This window comes from Parasteatoda tepidariorum, chromosome 9 (genome assembly GCF_043381705.1).
Source record: "Parasteatoda tepidariorum isolate YZ-2023 chromosome 9, CAS_Ptep_4.0, whole genome shotgun sequence".
NCBI classification, from domain to species: Eukaryota; Metazoa; Arthropoda; class Arachnida; order Araneae; family Theridiidae; genus Parasteatoda; species Parasteatoda tepidariorum.
In genome coordinates, this window is record NC_092212.1 from 29,170,111 (window position 1) to 29,189,474 (window position 19,364).

The 19,364-nt window shown below is 29.9% G+C and overlaps 1 protein-coding gene across 3 annotated transcripts in view; it reads left to right on the plus strand.

The window, feature by feature from the left end:
- The window catches only part of LOC107447242 (protein big brother), a 47,127-nt gene that overhangs the window by 15,258 nt on the left and 12,505 nt on the right, over positions 1 to 19,364 (plus strand). Inside the window, exons 4-5 of one of the 3 annotated variants that reach the window (XM_043051510.2) lie at positions 11,939 to 12,055; positions 13,516 to 13,649. In XM_043051510.2, the coding sequence (XP_042907444.1) occupies positions 11,939 to 12,055; positions 13,516 to 13,649 (251 nt within the window). Of the gene's footprint in view, positions 1 to 11,938; positions 12,056 to 13,515; positions 13,666 to 19,364 lie in introns of all 3 variants that reach the window. The other 2 variants (XM_043051508.1, XM_043051509.2) reach the window with 2 other exon arrangements.

Here is a 19,364-nt window from a genome sequence, read left to right on the forward strand (position 1 = left end):
TGTATGTGAATATTCTAGAATGTGCCTCGCTCTTGTTTTAGATCGTTTTGTAGTATAAATAGAGAACATTTTATAATGTTCTGAGATAGAACATTTCTTTTCAAGACAGTAATGTTTGTGTCTGAAAACAGTGAAATTTGATTACAGTAGAATTGTTTTTTTTTTTTTTTTTTTTTTTTTTTTTTTTTTTTTTTTTTTTTTNAAAAAAAAAAAAAAAAAAAAAAAAAAAAAAAAAAAAAAAAAAAAAAACTAATACCATGTATGGTCGTTGAAGAATATTATATTTTCCTTGGTGGTAAAATCATTTATTCTCCGATGTAGAAAAACTGATTTTTAAACTTTCATTAAAAATTCTTTTACTCTTCGAGAAAAATAAAGATCTATTAGACAGACATTTATGGTTTTAAATATTGACCAATTATAAAATTCTTCCTACTTTACAATTATTTTTTTACTATCATTTGTGAAATATTTTCCTGCGATTATTTAAGAAGCAGTTATGCAAAGCAATAAAACGCGTTTAATACAACGGTGCCAATATTGTATAACTATTCAATTAAATTTCATGCATTATAAAAGTGAATTTTAGATAAGAATCGAACTGTAAAATAGGATTTATATTTTATTAATAAATTTCTCTTAAAAGGCAAAGGCAAATAGTATTCCCTCATAAGTTTTATAGAGGGATATAATTACGGGTTAAGTTTTGTTAATAAATTTAATTAAATAATTTATACACCTGGAAAAAAATTAATAACTGGTATCAATTCTGTTATAAAAAAGCTGAGAGTTTCTTATTAAAGCTTCTATTATCTAAATTAAATTTCATGTCTGCTACCTTCGGATGTATGTTAATTAACTTGTAAAAATAAAATGTTCTGGTAGCTACAAATATACTAATATAAAAAAAATTATATATTAATATTATTATCAATTTAAATTTTTTTTCCAGGTGCGTATGAACATAATCCTTTAAAACAACCTATGTATGTTCTAACATTTGAAAACAATAGTTCATCTTAAGTAAAGTTGCTTTTTTATATTCCTTTTAATATTTTTAGTTGTAAGATTGTAAGTTCGATTCAAAAAAAAAAAAAAAAATTGAGTAAATTTTTAAATTAAAAATTAATATTATTAACAGTTCAGACCTAAATTTGAATTTACGACTACCAATGTTAAACTCCATAGCCTCGTGAATTTGAACCCAATCCAGAAGAAGGGAACTCCTGGATCAAGTATTTTGAGAAATTTGCCTTCGTGGTGGTCTTAACAATTTAATTTAATTTAATTTTATAACCATCGTTCGTTGAACAGCCGACCCAATTTTTTTGGGTTTACGACTACTAACGTTCAATTCCGTAGCCTTGTAATTTTGAACCCAATCCAGAAGACAAGGGAACTCCTGGAACAAGTATTGGGAGAAATTGGCCTTCGTGGAGAATGGATGGAACTTTTCCGCATTAGCGTTACACGAAGAGGAAAACCACGAGAAACTCCCGCTGTTAGCCGTTACGGCAAGGCAACACGAACCCATGATCTGTCTACCACTGAGGATATTTTACGTCTACATTGTGGTCGGTGCAAGCCGGATGCGAATTCGTTTCGATCAGTCATCGCTTGGATTCGAACCCGGTTTACCTCATTGGAAGGCGAATGCTCTATCCCCTGAGACATCATGGCTCATTTAACAGTTTAATTGTAAAGAACGAAATATTAAATTAAAATGTCATTTATTATCAATGCTAAATGCAGTACTGCTTACTTACCACGTTTTCTAAATAGTCCGACCGAATTCGAAGCTTTGTTTGATTGAATAATCTGATGATATCATCTAGAAATTAATCATTGCTTTTCTTCCTAACCGGCAATCGGCGATGGTGCATCTCCGGTACTTAANTTAAACAAAACTTCTGTAAATTTATCATATATCATGTTATATTTGTTTTACAACTTAAAATTACACAATTCTAACTTTATTCAATGCTAAATTGTCAATCGCATTTGCATATATTCTAATTTTACTCATAATTTATCACAACTTATGAATGCATCAAATTTAAATTCCATTCAATGCTAAAATATCAATTGTAATTGTTTACACATTAATTTAATTCATATTTTAATCACAACCTATGATTGCATCAAATTTAATACCAATCAATGCTTAAATATCAATTGTGCTTTTTATATTCACGAAAATTTCTGATTATTGCATAAATCATGACTTATATTAAATATCAAATCATGTTTAATTTATCAAGCAAATATGCTTGATCTTCTGTAATGATGCTACCTAAATGCTGCATAATTCAAAATGTTTTTTAATTCAACTTGTAAATACTTCATGATGAATGGGTTAGGGGCCGCTGCGCGGCCCAGGCACCCAGTTTTAGTTAAATAAAGAGAAGAAGACAAACGTCGTCATGGAGGAACTAGAATTTTCTTTTCCAGTTGAAATATTTAGATAAATAAAAAAATATCGCTTTTTATAATTATTTTTTTATAAATAGACACTTTTTTTTTTACATTTGCAGCCCCTATCCTAGGTCAAGAATGCTAACTTTCTACACTTTTCGGAAAAGTTTCTAACGGTAGCTAAGTTTATGTTTTAATGTATTTGGTAAATTTGATTTAAAACTGTTTCTTCCACCACTACATGTAAATGATTCAAAACATATGAGACTTCCAGTTCTTTCGTGGTAAAACTGTTAAAAGGTCGGCAAAATTATCGAAAATTCTTAAAGCTTTAGTTTTTAGTGGTCTACCTCTCTATGAAATATGCTACTAAAAGCGTAGTAGTTGATAGGCATGCTATGTAGACTATTTCCCAAGCTTTAAAAAGTGCTTTCTTCAGCACTGATCTGTAAATAGGTTTTAGTGTATCCTTAATTAATAAGTTTCATTCAGTTTAAATATGTTTAATGCCTGATTCACTGACACTTTATATAGAATTTTTAGAAAAGTGTTCAATGTATGGGTACTCCGTTGGCAATCATTAATCAGTGATTTTTTTTTAACTTTGGCATAATTATCTATATTTTCAATTATTTTTACTTTTACAACTTTTCCACAAATATTTAAAATTTACAGTCAAAAGCCTTTTTGCAATAATAGTCGTCAATCACATAAAGATAATCATATTAATGCATTCATTTTCAAAGTTAAAATGGTTGACATCGGAATAAATAGTTATTTCGTATAACCGAATATATAATATGAACAACCGTTTTCTAGAAGGTCCTTTTTTGTATAAAATCATTTCGTTACAGGTGTTAATGGCTTAATCCTTTAAGACTTTTATGTAATTTGAAAGTATTTATTTTAAAATGCTTCAAAATATAAAAAGTGCTGGGAAAATTGAACTTATCTCAGATGTTTTCGCGTCACTGATTTCAAATTTGTAATCGATTTCTCTGTACAAGCCGCAGTTTTTAAGCGATTCAATAATATATTCCTTACCAGGAAATTTTAAAATTCACTTTAATTAATACTAAGTGGCCCCCACTTCTTGCCCACGCACGGATTAGGTAAGTTCAAGTACTTGTATAAAATGCAGCAAAAAATTTATTCCTCAACGAAAGTGTATACGTCGGTTGCTAATGTCAATTAGTTGAATGATAATTACGTTAATTATTTAAGTATAAAACGGACAAAAATTACTCGTTTAAATATTGTTATTCAGTTTGTGATTTTAAGATTTTATAGACTTTAAACAGCAAAAGAAATGTTTACAGTAAATTCCGAAACGAGATCAACCTGTCACTATTCCGGAGTTGCACGAGCGCGAATGATAAATGACATTTTATGACTCCCAAGTCATTGCAAGCAAGACTGCGTACACAAATGAAGGAACGAAGAAACTACGCTTGAGAAGAGATAAAATACAAGTTATCTTTCTCTCTTCGTCGTCTCGTCTATCTTTGAATTGAAGATTTTGATTAGGAGGAGAAAGAAAAAACAAAGTGTCGACATAAACTGCGAATTATGGCGTCATTAGGCGTAAAAACTGTTATTTAAGCGACACATTGTTACCTTCCTTCACCCTTGCTCTCGTAGGTCGATTACACGAAGCTTTTTTTTCCTTACTCTTAAAGTAAGCTATTTTTTTAATCATAAAAACTACCTGAAATCGGTAGTGTTTGCGAACTACTCGTTGTCTGAGTTTAGGGACCATATCCTTATATCGGTGATGATATCTTATTTCAATCAGATTCCATTCAATTTATCAGAAATACAGCTTATAAGAATATTTTTAGTATGGAAAAATAAATTACAAATATCGTTTTCTTTTATTTGCTCAAATAGACGATTCAATTTATCAGAATTACAGCTTATAAGAATATTTCAATATGAGCAAATAAATTATAATTATCGTTTTCTTTCATTTACTGACATAGACGATTCAATTTATCAGAACTACAGCTTATAAGAATATTTCAATATGAACAAATAAATTATAATTAACGTACTCTTTTATTTGCTGACATAGACCATTCAACTTCTCAAAAATACGGTTTGTAAGAACAGTGTGGAAAAATAAATTACAATTATCGAATTCTTTTATTTGCTGACATAGACGATTCAATTTATCAGAATTACAGCTTTAAGAATATTTCAATGTAGACAAATAAATTATTACTGTCGTTTTCTTTTATTTGTTGAGGTGGTCGCATTTAATCTCTCTAAAATAAGGTTTATAAAAACATTTTAAAGTGGATAGACAAATAAATTATAATTATCATTTTCTTTTATTTACTGATGCAGACCATTCAATTTCTCAAATGTACAGTTGATAAGAATATTTTAATATGGATTTAAAAAAAAAGAAACACCTATAATTATCGTGTTTTTTTTTATTTGCTATCATTTGACATTTTCTTTTTCAAAAGAACGGTTTATCAGAATATTTTAGAATGGATAAATAAAAGTTATAGTTATTGTATTTTATTTGCTGTCATAGATCTTCCATAGCTGTCCTAATTTTAATTTGCAGAGCTGCCGGATTTCTACGTTTTTTTTTTTTTTTTTTTTTTTTTTTTTTTTTTTTAGTGGACGCTAAATTTAAGTTTTAATGTAATTTTTCTTTGTATTGTAAAGTTGATTTAAAGTTATTTTCTACACTTCTGCATGCAAATGGTAAAAAAATTATGAGAAAGCTGGAACGGCACTTTGTTCCCGCTCTCTCGTGTAGTTTTTTAAATATTGGCAAAATTACCAAAAATTTTGAAAGCTTTTGTTTTTAATTGATTGCGAGTTTGCAAAATATTTTGCAAAAAGAGCAGTAGCTGGTAGTTTTGAATTCGCTACCTCATGTTAATTACATAACCTTTATTTTTTCTTAAAGTTGATACGCTATTATACTTTAACATAGCATCCTGCTCGCTCACGTATGCGTATGCAATTACTACAAAACAATTTTGGTTGTCTGTATGTTTTCTGCAGTCTGTGCGTATGTGAGCATGTGGGATGTTATATGAAAGAGTTAAATAGAAAGATTTAGTTAGTTCCACGTACGTATCAACCTATGTACGGTTAAGTATATAATGTACGGTTACGTAACTGTTATGTATGTAGCAGTTACTACTGTTAATCTTCTCTTCAGAGCGTTTTGCACGTGACCTTACCGGTTGTTACATAGAAGCATATAAGGCAACGTTACTTTTAAAAAGTAACGAGTAAAAGTACAAGTATTTTTAAAAAAAGTAACGAGTAANACTCGTTGTCTGAGTTTAGGGACCATATCCTTATATCGGTGATGATATCTTATTTCGATCAGATTCCATTCAATTTATCAGAAATACAGCTTATAAGAATATTTTTAGGGAATATATTTAGCATGGATAAATAAATTATCGTTTTCGTTTATTTGCTGACATAGACGATTCAATTTATCAGAAATACAGCTTATAAGAATATTTCAATGTGAACAAATAAATTACAATTATCGTTTTTGTTTATTTGCTGACACAGACGATTCAATTTATCAGAAATGGGTATAATATGAAAAAAACACAACTACTTCGATTTAGTAGGAACAACATATGACGCAATGCTAAACGAATGGAATTTAGTTGTTGTTTATTTAGTTATTGTTATTAGTAGTTGTTGTTATTTGTTTTAGTTGTTGTTGTTTATTTAGTTGTATTTAGTTTCAATAACTTTTCTTTATAATGCAATAAAATCTGGCGAGCAGCTATTTAAACGATGGAACACTTCGTTTGTTTATTTGTGGCTTGAAGTTAGGCTCGCAGAAAATGCCGTTCATGGGTTAAATTTAGTAGGAACAACACAACCTGTGACGTAGGCTATATTATACCCAAATACGGCTTATAAGAATATTTCAATATGAACAAATAAATTACAATTATCGTTTTCTTTTATTTGCTGGCATAGACCAACTTCTCAAAAATACGGTTTGTAAGAACATTTCAATCTGAACAAATAAATTATAACTATCGTTTTCTTTTATTAGCTGAGGTAGTCTCATTTAATCTCTCAAAAATAAGGTTTATCAAAATACTTTAAAGTGGATAGACAAATAAATTATAATAATAATTTTCTTTTATTTACTGATGCAGACCATTCAATTTCTCAAATATACAGTTGATAAGAATATTTTAATATGGATTAAAAAACAAAACAAAAAAAAACACCTATAATTATCGTGTTTTTTTTATTTGCTATCATTTGGCATTTTCTTTTTCAAAAGAACGGTTTATCAGAATATTTTAGAATGGATAAATAAAAGTTTTAGTTATTTTATTTTATTTGCCGTCATAGCTGTCCTAATTTTAATTTGCAGAACTGCCGGATTTCTACGTTTTTTTTTTTTTTTTTTTTTTTTTTTTTTTTTTTTTTTTTTTTTTTTTTTTTTTTTTNTTTTTGTTTTTTTTTTTTTTTTTTTTGAAAATTTCTTCTTGTGGACTCTAAATTTAAGTTTTAATGTAATTATTCTTTGTAATGTAAAGTTGATTTAAAGTTATTTTCTACACTTCTGCATTCAAATGGTTTAAAAATTTTGAGAAAGCTGGAACGGCACTTTGCTCTAGCTCTCTCGTGTAGCGGTATGGTAGAGGTAATGTGCATTAATATTTTAATAAATTAGAATATAAAATTTTAATTCTTTAGCTTACAACCACTGAAGAAAAAATATTTCGCCCAAACGTCAATAGTTGGAGGGTATTCATATGGGGCATTTATGAACTATCTAAAAAATATTCCAATTTTCGGAATCGCATCAATACTGCGATTGTGTACTCATACCCGCGTTCTTGTGTAAGATATTTTGTGGACGCTCCCTCACATCCACTCCAAATGAGTCGGAAATGATGTGTAGAATCAGGTATTTATGAGCTTTTCAACGACATTGTTTCTCTGTGCTGAACCATGAATCAAAATTCCTTCCCTCTTTTATAAAAGGAAGAATTCCACTCCTAAATAATGGCCTTCTAATGATGATGAAGCTTGTCAGAATAGAAGCGTTTCATTTTAGTATAATTTATAAAAAGTTGGGAGAAAAAAAAACACGTTTTTCTTTTATTATTTTAAAGCAAGGTTTATTTTATTTTATTTCATAGCTGCCGTTGAACAGTCAACCCAATTTTTGGGTTTACGACTACCAATGTTCAACTTCGTCGCCTTGTAACTTTGAACCCAATCCAGAAGACAAGAAAACTCCTGGATCAAGTATTAGGAGAAATTTGCCTTCGTGGAGGACTTTTTTTAATGGAACTAACCCGCATTTGCGTTACATGAAGAGGCAAACCACGAAAACCTCCCACGTTCAGCCTGACGGCAAGAGGACTCTAACCCATAATCCGTCTACCGCTGAGGATATTTTACGTCAGCACTGCAGACATGCCAACTTGCTCTGGACAGCAAATAAATATTTTCCGGTGGTAGTTTATTGATGTGCAATTCTTGGTTTAAAAAATTTCATTGATTAGATTTTTATCCACCACAATTTCTAAACAATTCGAAAGCTTATATTATTCACCACTTTGTTTTATTTATAATGTGCTAGACCGTTTAAAAAGTAAGCAAAATTAGTCAAATATGTGCAAATTTTAGTATACAGGTGTTTGCCGTTTTTTAAATAATTATGGCTCCTCCGGAGCAGTTGGCATCTCTGGCACTGTGGTCGGTGCGAGCCAACGACTCTTATAACTGGAAGGCTCCACACGGTTTTTTATAGATAGTCCGATCAGACCACTATGAAGATATTCCCGACCCGAGCAAGTCATTTAATACAAAATCTAGTTAAAATAAGAAAGTGGTAGCAAATGTATGACTAAAAATTTGTTTTATTTATGAATATAATCGGTTTGCCTTATTCACTTGTCAACCACTACAGATTTAATTCTCGAATATATATATGTTGAATTTCTCTCAATTACTTTTATAAAAGGTTTTGGTATCATGCGCACGCGCGGACTACTTATAAATGACAATGTGGAGGCTTTTTGATGTAGGAGGTGATGTGCGAGCCGAATGCGGAATTCGTATCGACCAGCCGTCGTTGGGATTCGAAGCCGGTCACCTCATTGGGAGGCGAGCACGCTATCTTCTAAGCCACCATACCATTTGCCTGCGCTTTTGAAAATACTACTTGTTTCAAAATACATACATTCTTAACGTATCGCGACATAAAATGAAATGTATAATCGCGTTTTTCCTACCACGCCCTACGTGCTTGTGAAGTGGGAACACTTCAGACAGTCGAGTGAATTTAAAAAAAGTTCTGGTTAAGAACATTATTCAATTGCATAAAAACTGAGCTTATAGAGAGAAACTGATAGCTGATTTGAAATCGGCGACGCAAAAACTATAACTTGAAGAGACTATATATAACTTCGACTATATATTGAAAACTATATATAACTTCGCAACTAGAGAAGAGAAACGAGGCATGTAAGCTTGCAGCTGCGATATATATTAGTGAAAGTTTCATATTATTATATTTTATATAATTATGCTTATGTTTTATATTTTATATAATTATATTGTTTATATATTTTTTTTGTTGCTTTTTAACGCTTTTTTTATAATAATTAATCATTTTTAATAGTTTATTACCATCACATATATATTTATTGAAATAAATATCATTGGAATCACACCCCAGCATTCATCAACTACAATTAAACTGTATAAAGAATGTCATTTATTAAATTAATATTTCTTGTGCGAAGTGTCTAAAAATGTTATTGCCACATCGATTTTAGTGAAGCCGTAATTCGTGACAGCCATTAATAAATAACTAAAAACCCCTATATTAAAATCATCGCCGGGCGTGAAAACTACAAGGCTCCGGACCGTGATGTTGCCGCTTGTATCCTTCTTGTCTGCCATAAATTGATTTACGTTGTACCTACGTTTTAACTGTTATTTGGTGCTTAATTGCGGTAATAAAATTTGTGTCGGCCTGGGTGGTCTATTCTTTGGGAGAGTGTTTTATTGCATAATTGCTGTACTTTTCTTGCTAGAAAGATACTATCTTCTACGACAATCGATGTTTTATTTCCATTTATGCAAGTTGGAATGTGCTGCTGGTCATATTCTAACTGCATTCAAGTTAGCGAGCTTTAGTATTGTTACGTGGTCATTTTTTCCCTGCATTTATGCTAGTGACTTTTAATCTTGTTAAATTATGTTGAGTGGTCATATTTTTTTCTGCATTCATGCTAGTGGCTTTTAATCTTGTTAAATTTTGTAACGTAATAATATTTTTTTCTGCATTCAAGCTAGCTTTTTCTAGTCTTGTAAATTTTGTTACGTGGTTGTATTTTATTCTGAGCACCAACCAGTTTTTTTAAGTCTTGATGAAATTTTCTACGTGATCATATTTTTTTCTGTTTCCAAACTAGTGGTTTTTAAGCTTTGTTAAATTATGTTAAGCTGTTATATTTTTTTGTGTGTTCAAAATAAAAGTTTTGTTAAGTTTCGTTACGTGGTCATGTTTTTTTCCCGAGCATTCAAGTTAGTTTTTTCTAGTCTTGTTAAATTTTGTTACGTAATCATATTTTTTTCTGTATTCAAGCTAGTTTTTTCTAGTCTTGATGAAATTTGTTACGTGATCATATTTTTGTTCTGTTTTCAAACTAGTGGTTTTTAAGCTTTGTTAACATTATGTTAAGCGGTTATATTTTTTTCTGCGTTCAAAATTGTGGCTTTTAATCTTGTTAAATTTTGTTGCGTAATCCTATTTTTTTCTGCATTCAAGCTAGCTTTTTCTAGTCTTGTAAATTTTGTTACGTGGTTGCATTTTGTTCTGAACACCAGCTAGCTTTTTCTAATCTTGATGAAATTTGTTGCATGATCATATTTTTCTCTGTTTTCAAACTAGTGGTTTTTAAGCTTTGTTAAATTATGGTAAGTGGTTATATTTTTTTCTGCGCTCAAAATGGTGGTATTTAGTTTTGTTAAGTTTCGTTACGTGGTCATGTTTTTTTCCAGCATTCCAGTTAGTTTTTTCTAGTCTTGTTAAATTTTACTACGTGATCATATTTTTTTGTACATTCAAACTAGTTTTTTCCAGTCTTGAGGAAATTTGTTACTTGATCATATTTTTTTCTGTATTAATACTAGTGGTTTTTAAGTTTTGTTAAATCATGTTAAGCGGTTATATTTTTTTCTGGACTTAAAATGGTGGTATTTAATTTTGTTAAGTTTCGTTACGTGGTTATGTTTTTTTTCCCAGTATTAAAGTTAGTTTTTTCTAGTCTTGTTAAATTTTGTTAAGTAATCATATTGTTTTCTGTATTCAAGCTAGTTTTTTCTAGTTTTGATGAAATTTGCTATGTGATCATATTTTTTCGTGCATTCAAACTAGTGGTTCTTAAGCTTTGTTAATTTATCTTACGTGTTTATATTTTTTTCTGCATTTAATGTAGTTGATTTTAGTTTTGTTACATGGTTATATTTTTTTCCTGGTTGAAGCTAGTTTTTTTTTTAGTCTTATTAAATTTTGTGAGTGGTCATATATTTTTCTATATTCAAGCTATTAGCTTTAAATATCGTTAAATTTTATTACATATTTTATCTGATCACATTTTATCTGATTTTTGCATTCTTCTTAAAAGGTTTTAGTATCGTTAAATTTCGTTACATGTTTAATTTTTTCCCCCTGCATATTCAAGCTGGTGGGTTCTAGTATTGTTAAAATTAGTTTCATAATTTATGTTATCATGCTTTTCTGATTTCAAGCTTTTGTGATTTAGTATTGCTGAATTTCATCGCATGTTTATATTTTTGTCCTGTATTGTAGCTGGTTAGTTTTCCTTTTTTTCTTTTTTTTTTAGTCATGTTTTTATTTGCCTACAAACTGGTGAATTTTATTATTGTTAAGTTTGTTGCGTTTTCGTTGCGAAGTTGTTATTATTAATTTTCTTTGAGCTGGTTAGTATTCAGGGTAGCTAAAACCGATAAAAATTTAGAATTTGGATTTGAAATTCCTGAATCTTGATAAAAGAGACAGTAGAGTTCAGAGCGTAAAAATTTTTCTAGTGCAAGCAAAATTCATGCTTTCATAATTAATTTACTAGATTTGATTTATAGTGGTTCTGCCCTCCATGACAAATAAATGATTCGAACATACATATAAAATACACATTAATTTAGCTGATCTGATGACGAAGTTTTTAAGCAATTTACAGATTCGATCAAAATTATTCTAAATGTGTTTTATCTTCTATTACTCAATATATATTTTTAATTGTTAGCTATTTTGTGAAAAATAAATTAAAATTGTACTATGTCTTTTAAATTTCTTAGTTTTTGTTCTTTAGTTTGCTCAAGTGTAAACGGGAATGTTTCATGAAATGCAACACTTTCATAAAATTATTTATGTTCGAAAACTGTGCTTATGTTTTATCATGTTTGTAGCTTGTTATAAATTGTGATAAAAACTGGAAATAATTACCAAATATTTCTTTTATAGGTTCATATTAAATCAGGTTTTATTATGAATGGTGTTTGTGTTAGATGGCGGGGCTGGCTTGACCTTGAAAGATTAGATGGTGTCGGTTGCCTGGAGTTTGACGAAGAAAGAGCGCAAGTAAGTAATCCAGTTTAATTTGTTGCGTTCTCACAAAATTATATCCTTTTCAACTTGTTTTTAAGCAAATGACTTTTTTTTCAAATACGCACGTCAAGCTATGTTTATTTCAATTCCTCTTTAATTACATTCATTTCTCTTTCAAAAACGGTTTTTAAGCTGTAGGGATAGGATAAAATTATGGAAACACTTCTATACTAAACACTTCTTTACTTCTATACTACTTCTATGTAAACACACTTTCCCTTAAAACCAAATGTTTTTGAGGATTTTATGTAACAAAACTGTCGGCACACTTTGACAGATCATTCTTGAAGATTTTAGAAATGGTGTGCATTTTACCCATTCAAAATTTACATCAACCAAGAAAATTAAAAGTTTCTTTCCCTTTTCATTACTACGATAATTACAGTAATAGTAATAATAATGACAGTAATAATAATGTTGGCGTCGTTGGCGATTTTGAGTTTCGATGGTATTCGCAACCCCGCTCCCCCTTTTCATTTTGCTCTCGTGCTCATCTTTTTCCGTTTATAAACTTTGATTTATTAAATACTATCCTATGGTTAATTGTAACCATATTTTGGTTACAATTAACATTATGATTCACTCGGGATCATTTAAATAACTGTTATCGTTATTGTTATTTTTGTTTCAAATAAAAACTCTCTTGTTATTGTTTATGGGATATTTCCTTTAGTTATTAGTTATTAACAATGGATAAATACTAAGGTATGGTGGACCCTCCAAATAATATTAGTAATAATATTTATATAATAATAGTAAAAAAATCTAATATTATTATTGTAATCTTTGAGAATGATTCGAAATTACTGTTGTTCAAGTTTGAATAAAAGTTCCTCCTTATTTTGGTCGATCCTAATTTTGCATGGGGTGAAAAAGACATCAACAAACCTGCCAACTTTTATGCATTGGCATAAAATTATATTTTTATATTTTAACTGGTAGTAAAATGCATGCCTTGCATTTATAAACTTAATTTATTATCTTTTTGACCACCACTATTTTTAAAAAATTTAAACTTATATATAAATACTTAGTACTCTTGAGGAAATTCTTCGAAACGTTTTAAATTATAACGTATGTTTCGACATAAATTAGTAATTCAAATTTTATTATTCAACCACTGGGAAAAATCATCTTCCTTAGGATTGAAAGTTGGCAGGTATGCACCAATTCTAAATACTTCAATCATGATCTTTAAATAGTTCTAGCATTTTTATTACTTGAAATCGTTAAAACATTTGTTGCTAAAAGAAAGATTGTTTATAACCTATAGTATAAAAGTGTTTTCATAATTTGTGTCCAATTTTATTAACGCGCCTTTTGAGCTATAAAAATTTCATCCACTAATGTTACCTCTCCATCATGTAAAACTTATGTTACATAAAATGTATTATCATAAGTATATCTGACTCATAAATGGTTGCGATTTGCAGATAGAAGACACAATCTTGAGAGAACAGGTGGAGATGTACAATCAAAGGTTAAGAGAATTCGAAGAAAAGCAGAGAGTATTCCGCGCACAACATGAAAGGCATGTCGAAGCAGAAGTGGAGGTAAGAGCCTCAAGGTACAGAACACACACGGTTTGAATTTTCTTTTTTTTAAAATCCTTTTTATGTTTTTCCTTACTCCCTGCAATTCTAGAACAGGTTTTTTATTTATTTGTTTTTACGTTTTGCTCGATAATTATATTTTAATCTCCCGCCTTATATTTATTTATATATTATAATTGGGTATAATATGAAAAAAACACAACTACTTCGATTTAGTAGGAACAACATATGACGCAATGCTAAACGAATGGAATTTAGTTGTTGTTTATTTAGTTATTGCTATTAGTAGTTGTTGTTATTTGTTTTAGTTGTTGTTTATTTAGTTGTATTTAGTTTCAATAACTTTTCTTTATAATGCAATAAAATCTGGCGAGCAGCTTTTTAAACGATCGAACACTTCGTTTGTTTATTTGTGGCTTGAAGTTAGGCTCGCAGAAAATGCCGTTCATGGGTTAAATTTAGTAGGAACAACACAACCTGTGACGTAGGCTATATTATACCCAATTACAAGCTAATTACGTATTATAAAATCCGAATTTGTCAAAAAAAAAAGCAGACGATTATTGAGGAGAAAGATTTTAGTTTTAAACCAAATACTAGTTTATTACAGCATGGCAGATAATTTTTCCAAAGAGCCTTAAAGATTTCAATTTTCAATTAAGAGTAACAGCAGAATATTAACTTCGAAATTTTATTCGTATTTTAATAAATTTGATTTAAAATGATACTGGCCATCGTTATATAAAAATAATTAAAACGTACCTACGAAAAGTCTGATAATCATTTGACAATGTTTGAGTTGCTGAACATGACCGTATGCTATACTTGATCTATCAATGATGAATATTTGTTAAATGCTCAAAAGAGTTATAAAAATTCTTAAAAAAAAAAAAAGAAGTTATATTTTTTGTGGCAATTAAGTATTAGAAAAATAGCCTGAAGTACCGCACAAATCTCAGTGCGAAACAGCTCCTAGACTTGCTTGTTGGATAACAGATCTTAGTATTCCTAAAGTACGATGATGATTTCGTAGTGGGATGGTCTTAGCAAGGATATTCTCGAAGACTAATAAATAATTATCATTAATGATTTATAATAATTTTTGGATAACAATATCGTTATCGTTATAAAAATTTCAAAATAATAATTCAATTAGATTTTAAAAGGAAATGGTAGTTAACAAAACCAATAGAATAGATTTTCTTGACAACAGTAGACAGCCTAATCTTGGCCAACGACAGGGTAAGAACAACAACCGTAGGTGTCGTTGGCGGAGGGGGGTATATATGTCCCTCACAATAAATTAAAAAAAATCCCTCAATATTTCAGACGAGTAGATAAAATTTTTACGAATCATCATCGATTTAAATTCATCAAAGATAAAAACAAGAAAGAGATAAAAAAAATAATCGTTTTACAATATTTCTTATGAATAAAATTTAAAGAGCTGTTCTGACTGTATATTTTAATTTCATTCCCCTCAAAAATTATACTCGTGCGTCGCTGATGACAGCAGTCTCGTTTGAAGACGAACATTATTTAATTATTATCAATTTAGTCTTCACGAAATTAAATTTCACTTTAATTAGTTTTTTTTCTTCAACCTTTTGTTTGTAAATCTAATTCACTTCAAACAAAGTAACTTTATTCCATTAAAAATAGCACTATAGATTTGGGATAAAAAATACGGGAAAATAATCCAACAATTCACGGAAACGTACACATAACCATTGTATTTGGGGAAAGAGGTATCTTATTACAAGCACTTAACTCCATTCCTTTCTATTTTACCGTTCTGTTGGCTAAACAAAATAAGTTTAGTAGCCCCCACTTTAAAAAGTATATATTCATCTACAATATAAAAAAGAGGGATGGGGTGATTTTTATACGAAGAAATCGAACGGTACAAATTGTCTGTACATAAAAAAGGTTATAAAAAAACCAGATGCAGAACGATATATAGCGCTGCCCGAACGCCGGCGTCTCAAAACAGCTGCCTACTAGGGCACCACCGTCGTTCCACAAATTCAAAAGAAATTGAGCACCTCCCGCTTCTCAAACAGCATTGAATTGTACTTCAAAGTAGTGGAAAAAGTATTGAAATAAAATTGAATTTCAGATGGGTGGGTGGGGATGTTTTAGAAGAAATTTTATAGTGTCCTCTCTCTCTCTCACAATTCTATTGCATTTTTTTTTAATTGCTCGGGGGTTTTTATGCGAATAATTTGAAAAAAATCGAGAGTATATCGCATTTCAAGCGTATGCTATCTAGCATAAAGAGAGTGTGTAAGTACTAGACGCCTTCTATAGATATATATATTTTTTATTTCGACTGATTTATCAAGGCTTTGGGAAAGTAGGTGAAGAATGATTCAGATATGACCTATATTTCATAATTATTTTGCGGATGATGGAATGTTATTACTTCAGGTTCAGCAATTATTAATTTGTACGAAGAATTCAATATGTCAAACACATACTTGAACACAGCTTCATTAATTAATTTACTGGAATGATATTAATATGTAACTCGAGCTTACTCGAACACAGCTTCATTAATTTGCTCGAATGATTTTAATATTCAACTTTAAAATACTCGAACACAAGTTCAGTAATCATTAATTTGTTTGAATGATTTTAATATGTAACTAGAACTTATTTGAACACAGCTTCGGCATTTATTAATTTGTTGGATTGATTTTAATATATGATCGTACTCGAACACAGCTTCCGTAAGTATTAAATTGCTCGAATGATTTTAGTATGTAACTCTAACGAAATTTAACTTATATTAAATTCATAGATTCCGTTATTTAGCACACATTATGGGTCAGCAGATTCAGGAAAACTGATTTACTACTCTCTTTGAAAACTTTTATCTATTGGTAGCAACATTTGTGATTTAAAATCGAAATCCCTGCAGTGGAATAGAAATAAGATTAATTATAAGTCATTTTATCTGCCTTTATGTATATAAAATTCAATAGTTCATTTATAACGGTACATTGTCGCGGTTAACGCATGGTCAAATAATTAAATAAATGATAGAATTTACCAAGTTTTTTTTTTAAAGTTTTAGTACATAATTTTTAACTACATAATAATTTTTCTTGTCGGAAGCGAAGTTCTTGGTATCCCTGCACTCCTCTTAGGGCTATTAGCGTTTATATATCAAGACAGGAAAGAGCAAACACTGGTAAAAGAATCATTTCCGTATGGCTAGTTTCCAAGAAAATACTCGTGACTACCAAGATTTTTTTTATTTTTAACTGTTGTAAGAAAAATATAAGACTGCTTTTATATCAGTGAAAAAGCCGCTTTTTTGAAAATTGTTTTATAGAGTGATGGAAAATTAACCCCTTGACATATTATTTCTTGATAAAGAAATGATCTTTGATTGCACTGTAAACAACAACTCGCATCCGAATGTGAAGACGTCTGAGACACGTCAATTATTGTTTTGACATAAGAAACAAATGACGTCTCCCAGACGTCTTCGTACGTCAAGAGGTTAAAAACTGTGACGCCTCGGTCACATTTCTTAACCCCTTGCCTACGTTTTAAAAGCTTTATTATGAGGATAAATGGTTATATGAAATTTTGAATCTTTCACATGTAGTGTCGGGGTAAAGTATCACGTTTACTAAACAAATAATAATATATTATAACATAAATTTTTCTATTACTATAGCAATACCTAGCAGCAAAATAACTTGAGCTCTCATTGTGCCAATATTCATGATCTTGGCTCAGTAAGGGTTCAAAGGGCCATTATTTTTCCGATATTGGCCCTATATAGAATTTTCCGATTCCCCCGATATTTTACAGCCACTTTACTACCAATATCGATCCTATATATGACTGTCAGGTTCTCCCGATATTTTATATCCATTACTTAGCCAATGTTGGTTCTATATTGCAAAATGTAGGCCCCCTATATAGACCATTCTAGGACTGATATTAAAAGATCTAGGCATCCCAATTTTGGTCCCTCTGTGCATGTTCTTATAGGTCCCATATCGAGGCAATTTTGAGCCCAATTGGGGCCAAGATAAAATTGTTGCTTCTATCTATGGAAGAAATTTTCTCACAAAGCGTAGCAAATTTTATACGGAGATGCCAACTTGCTCTGGACGGCGGATAAATATTCTCGAATCATAGTCTTTTTAATGGGAGATTTTTAATGTGAGAAGGTTTAGTAAATTCAATTTTTTGGGTTTTTGCTCACAACTACTTCTAAATAATTCAAAGGTTTATGTGATACTCCACTTTTGATCAATTAAAAACTTGGCAAAATTAAACGAACGTCTGCAAATTTTAGTTTGTGGTTTTCTTTTTAAATTAATCTAACGAAGATGAAATGTTTATTTATTTTTCTCTAAAAAAAAATCTAACGAAATAATTCCTCTTCTTTTGATAAAAAAATGTATCTCCCCGTTTGAAACTAATCTTGAAAAACTCAACAGATAGCAGGAGATGATACTCAAAACATCTGCTATGATTGTCCACGCTTGTATCATGGTTGTTTAATTCAAAATGTAAAAAACACGTTTTTTCTTTTTTTAATGGTGACAAATAAGTTTCCCCTTTCATGCAATTGAAAGGTGAAGAGGAAAGTAAAAAAGTGCCGAAAACGTGTCGTGTTTGTAGTTTTCATAGATAACTTCCCTGTTAAAGACATCTGATACTCATAGATTCTAATCGCCTAATCCATAAACGGCGAGTTTTGATCCCGTAGCTGATATATCTTGTCGCCAATGTGTTGTATCCTTGTTGCTTTCAATTTTCCCACCATCGAAATGAAAAGGCGGAGATTTGAAATATTTTTCTATAAATATTAAAAATTAAATAATTTAAAGTCTTATGTTATACCAATTATTAGGCCTCAAAAAAATATTTATATGAATTTTATACACATAGCAATGTGCAGCGCTCCAAAAAAATAGAATTACATTGAATAAGTTTTGATCTAATAATCGGATCTTCGCGTTCTAGGACTCAAACTTAATGATTCGAGGTATTCTCCTTAAATATGCTAATTAATTAGCGCAGATGATATTTTAAGCTACAAAATCAGACCCAAAAACGTACTTTCTCTGAATAAACATACCTCTTTTTCGACTGTTTTAGATTTCTGACCCCCAAAATGTAAGGGGCAGAACAAGCTGGGAAATATGGCTCTATTAGTTTCGTCAGAAGAGTGAGCCAAATTTCAGACCCCATAATGTTAATTTTACATTTTGAGTATTTCATCATGTCTCGAGAAGTTTTTAAGCGAGTTGAGAAAATTTTGCACACAGTTCTGAAGTTCGTTTATTCAAAGATAATTCCATGCAAAAAATAAATTTTAGTAAGCATTTATTATTATTTTTTATTATTTTATTTAATAATAGTAGAAAAAATTTACATTGTAATACATTGTATTGTTAGATAAAGTATTTAAAATTCGATTTCTCTGGAACTATTCGACCGATTTCGCTCGAATTTGTATTTACCATGTAAAATTACATTCTTTAAAATGATGTAAAAAATTTTACTTTACAATCCAAAATTTTTTCGACCATCAATAAATAAAATAATAAATATTTACTAAAATTTATTTTTTGCACGGAATCAACTTTGGATAAATGAATTTTATAATTGTGCGCAAAAGTTTTTCAATTCGCTTAAGAAGTTCTCGAGATTAGGCGAAGTATGCAAAAAATAAATTTTACATTAAGGGATGCAAA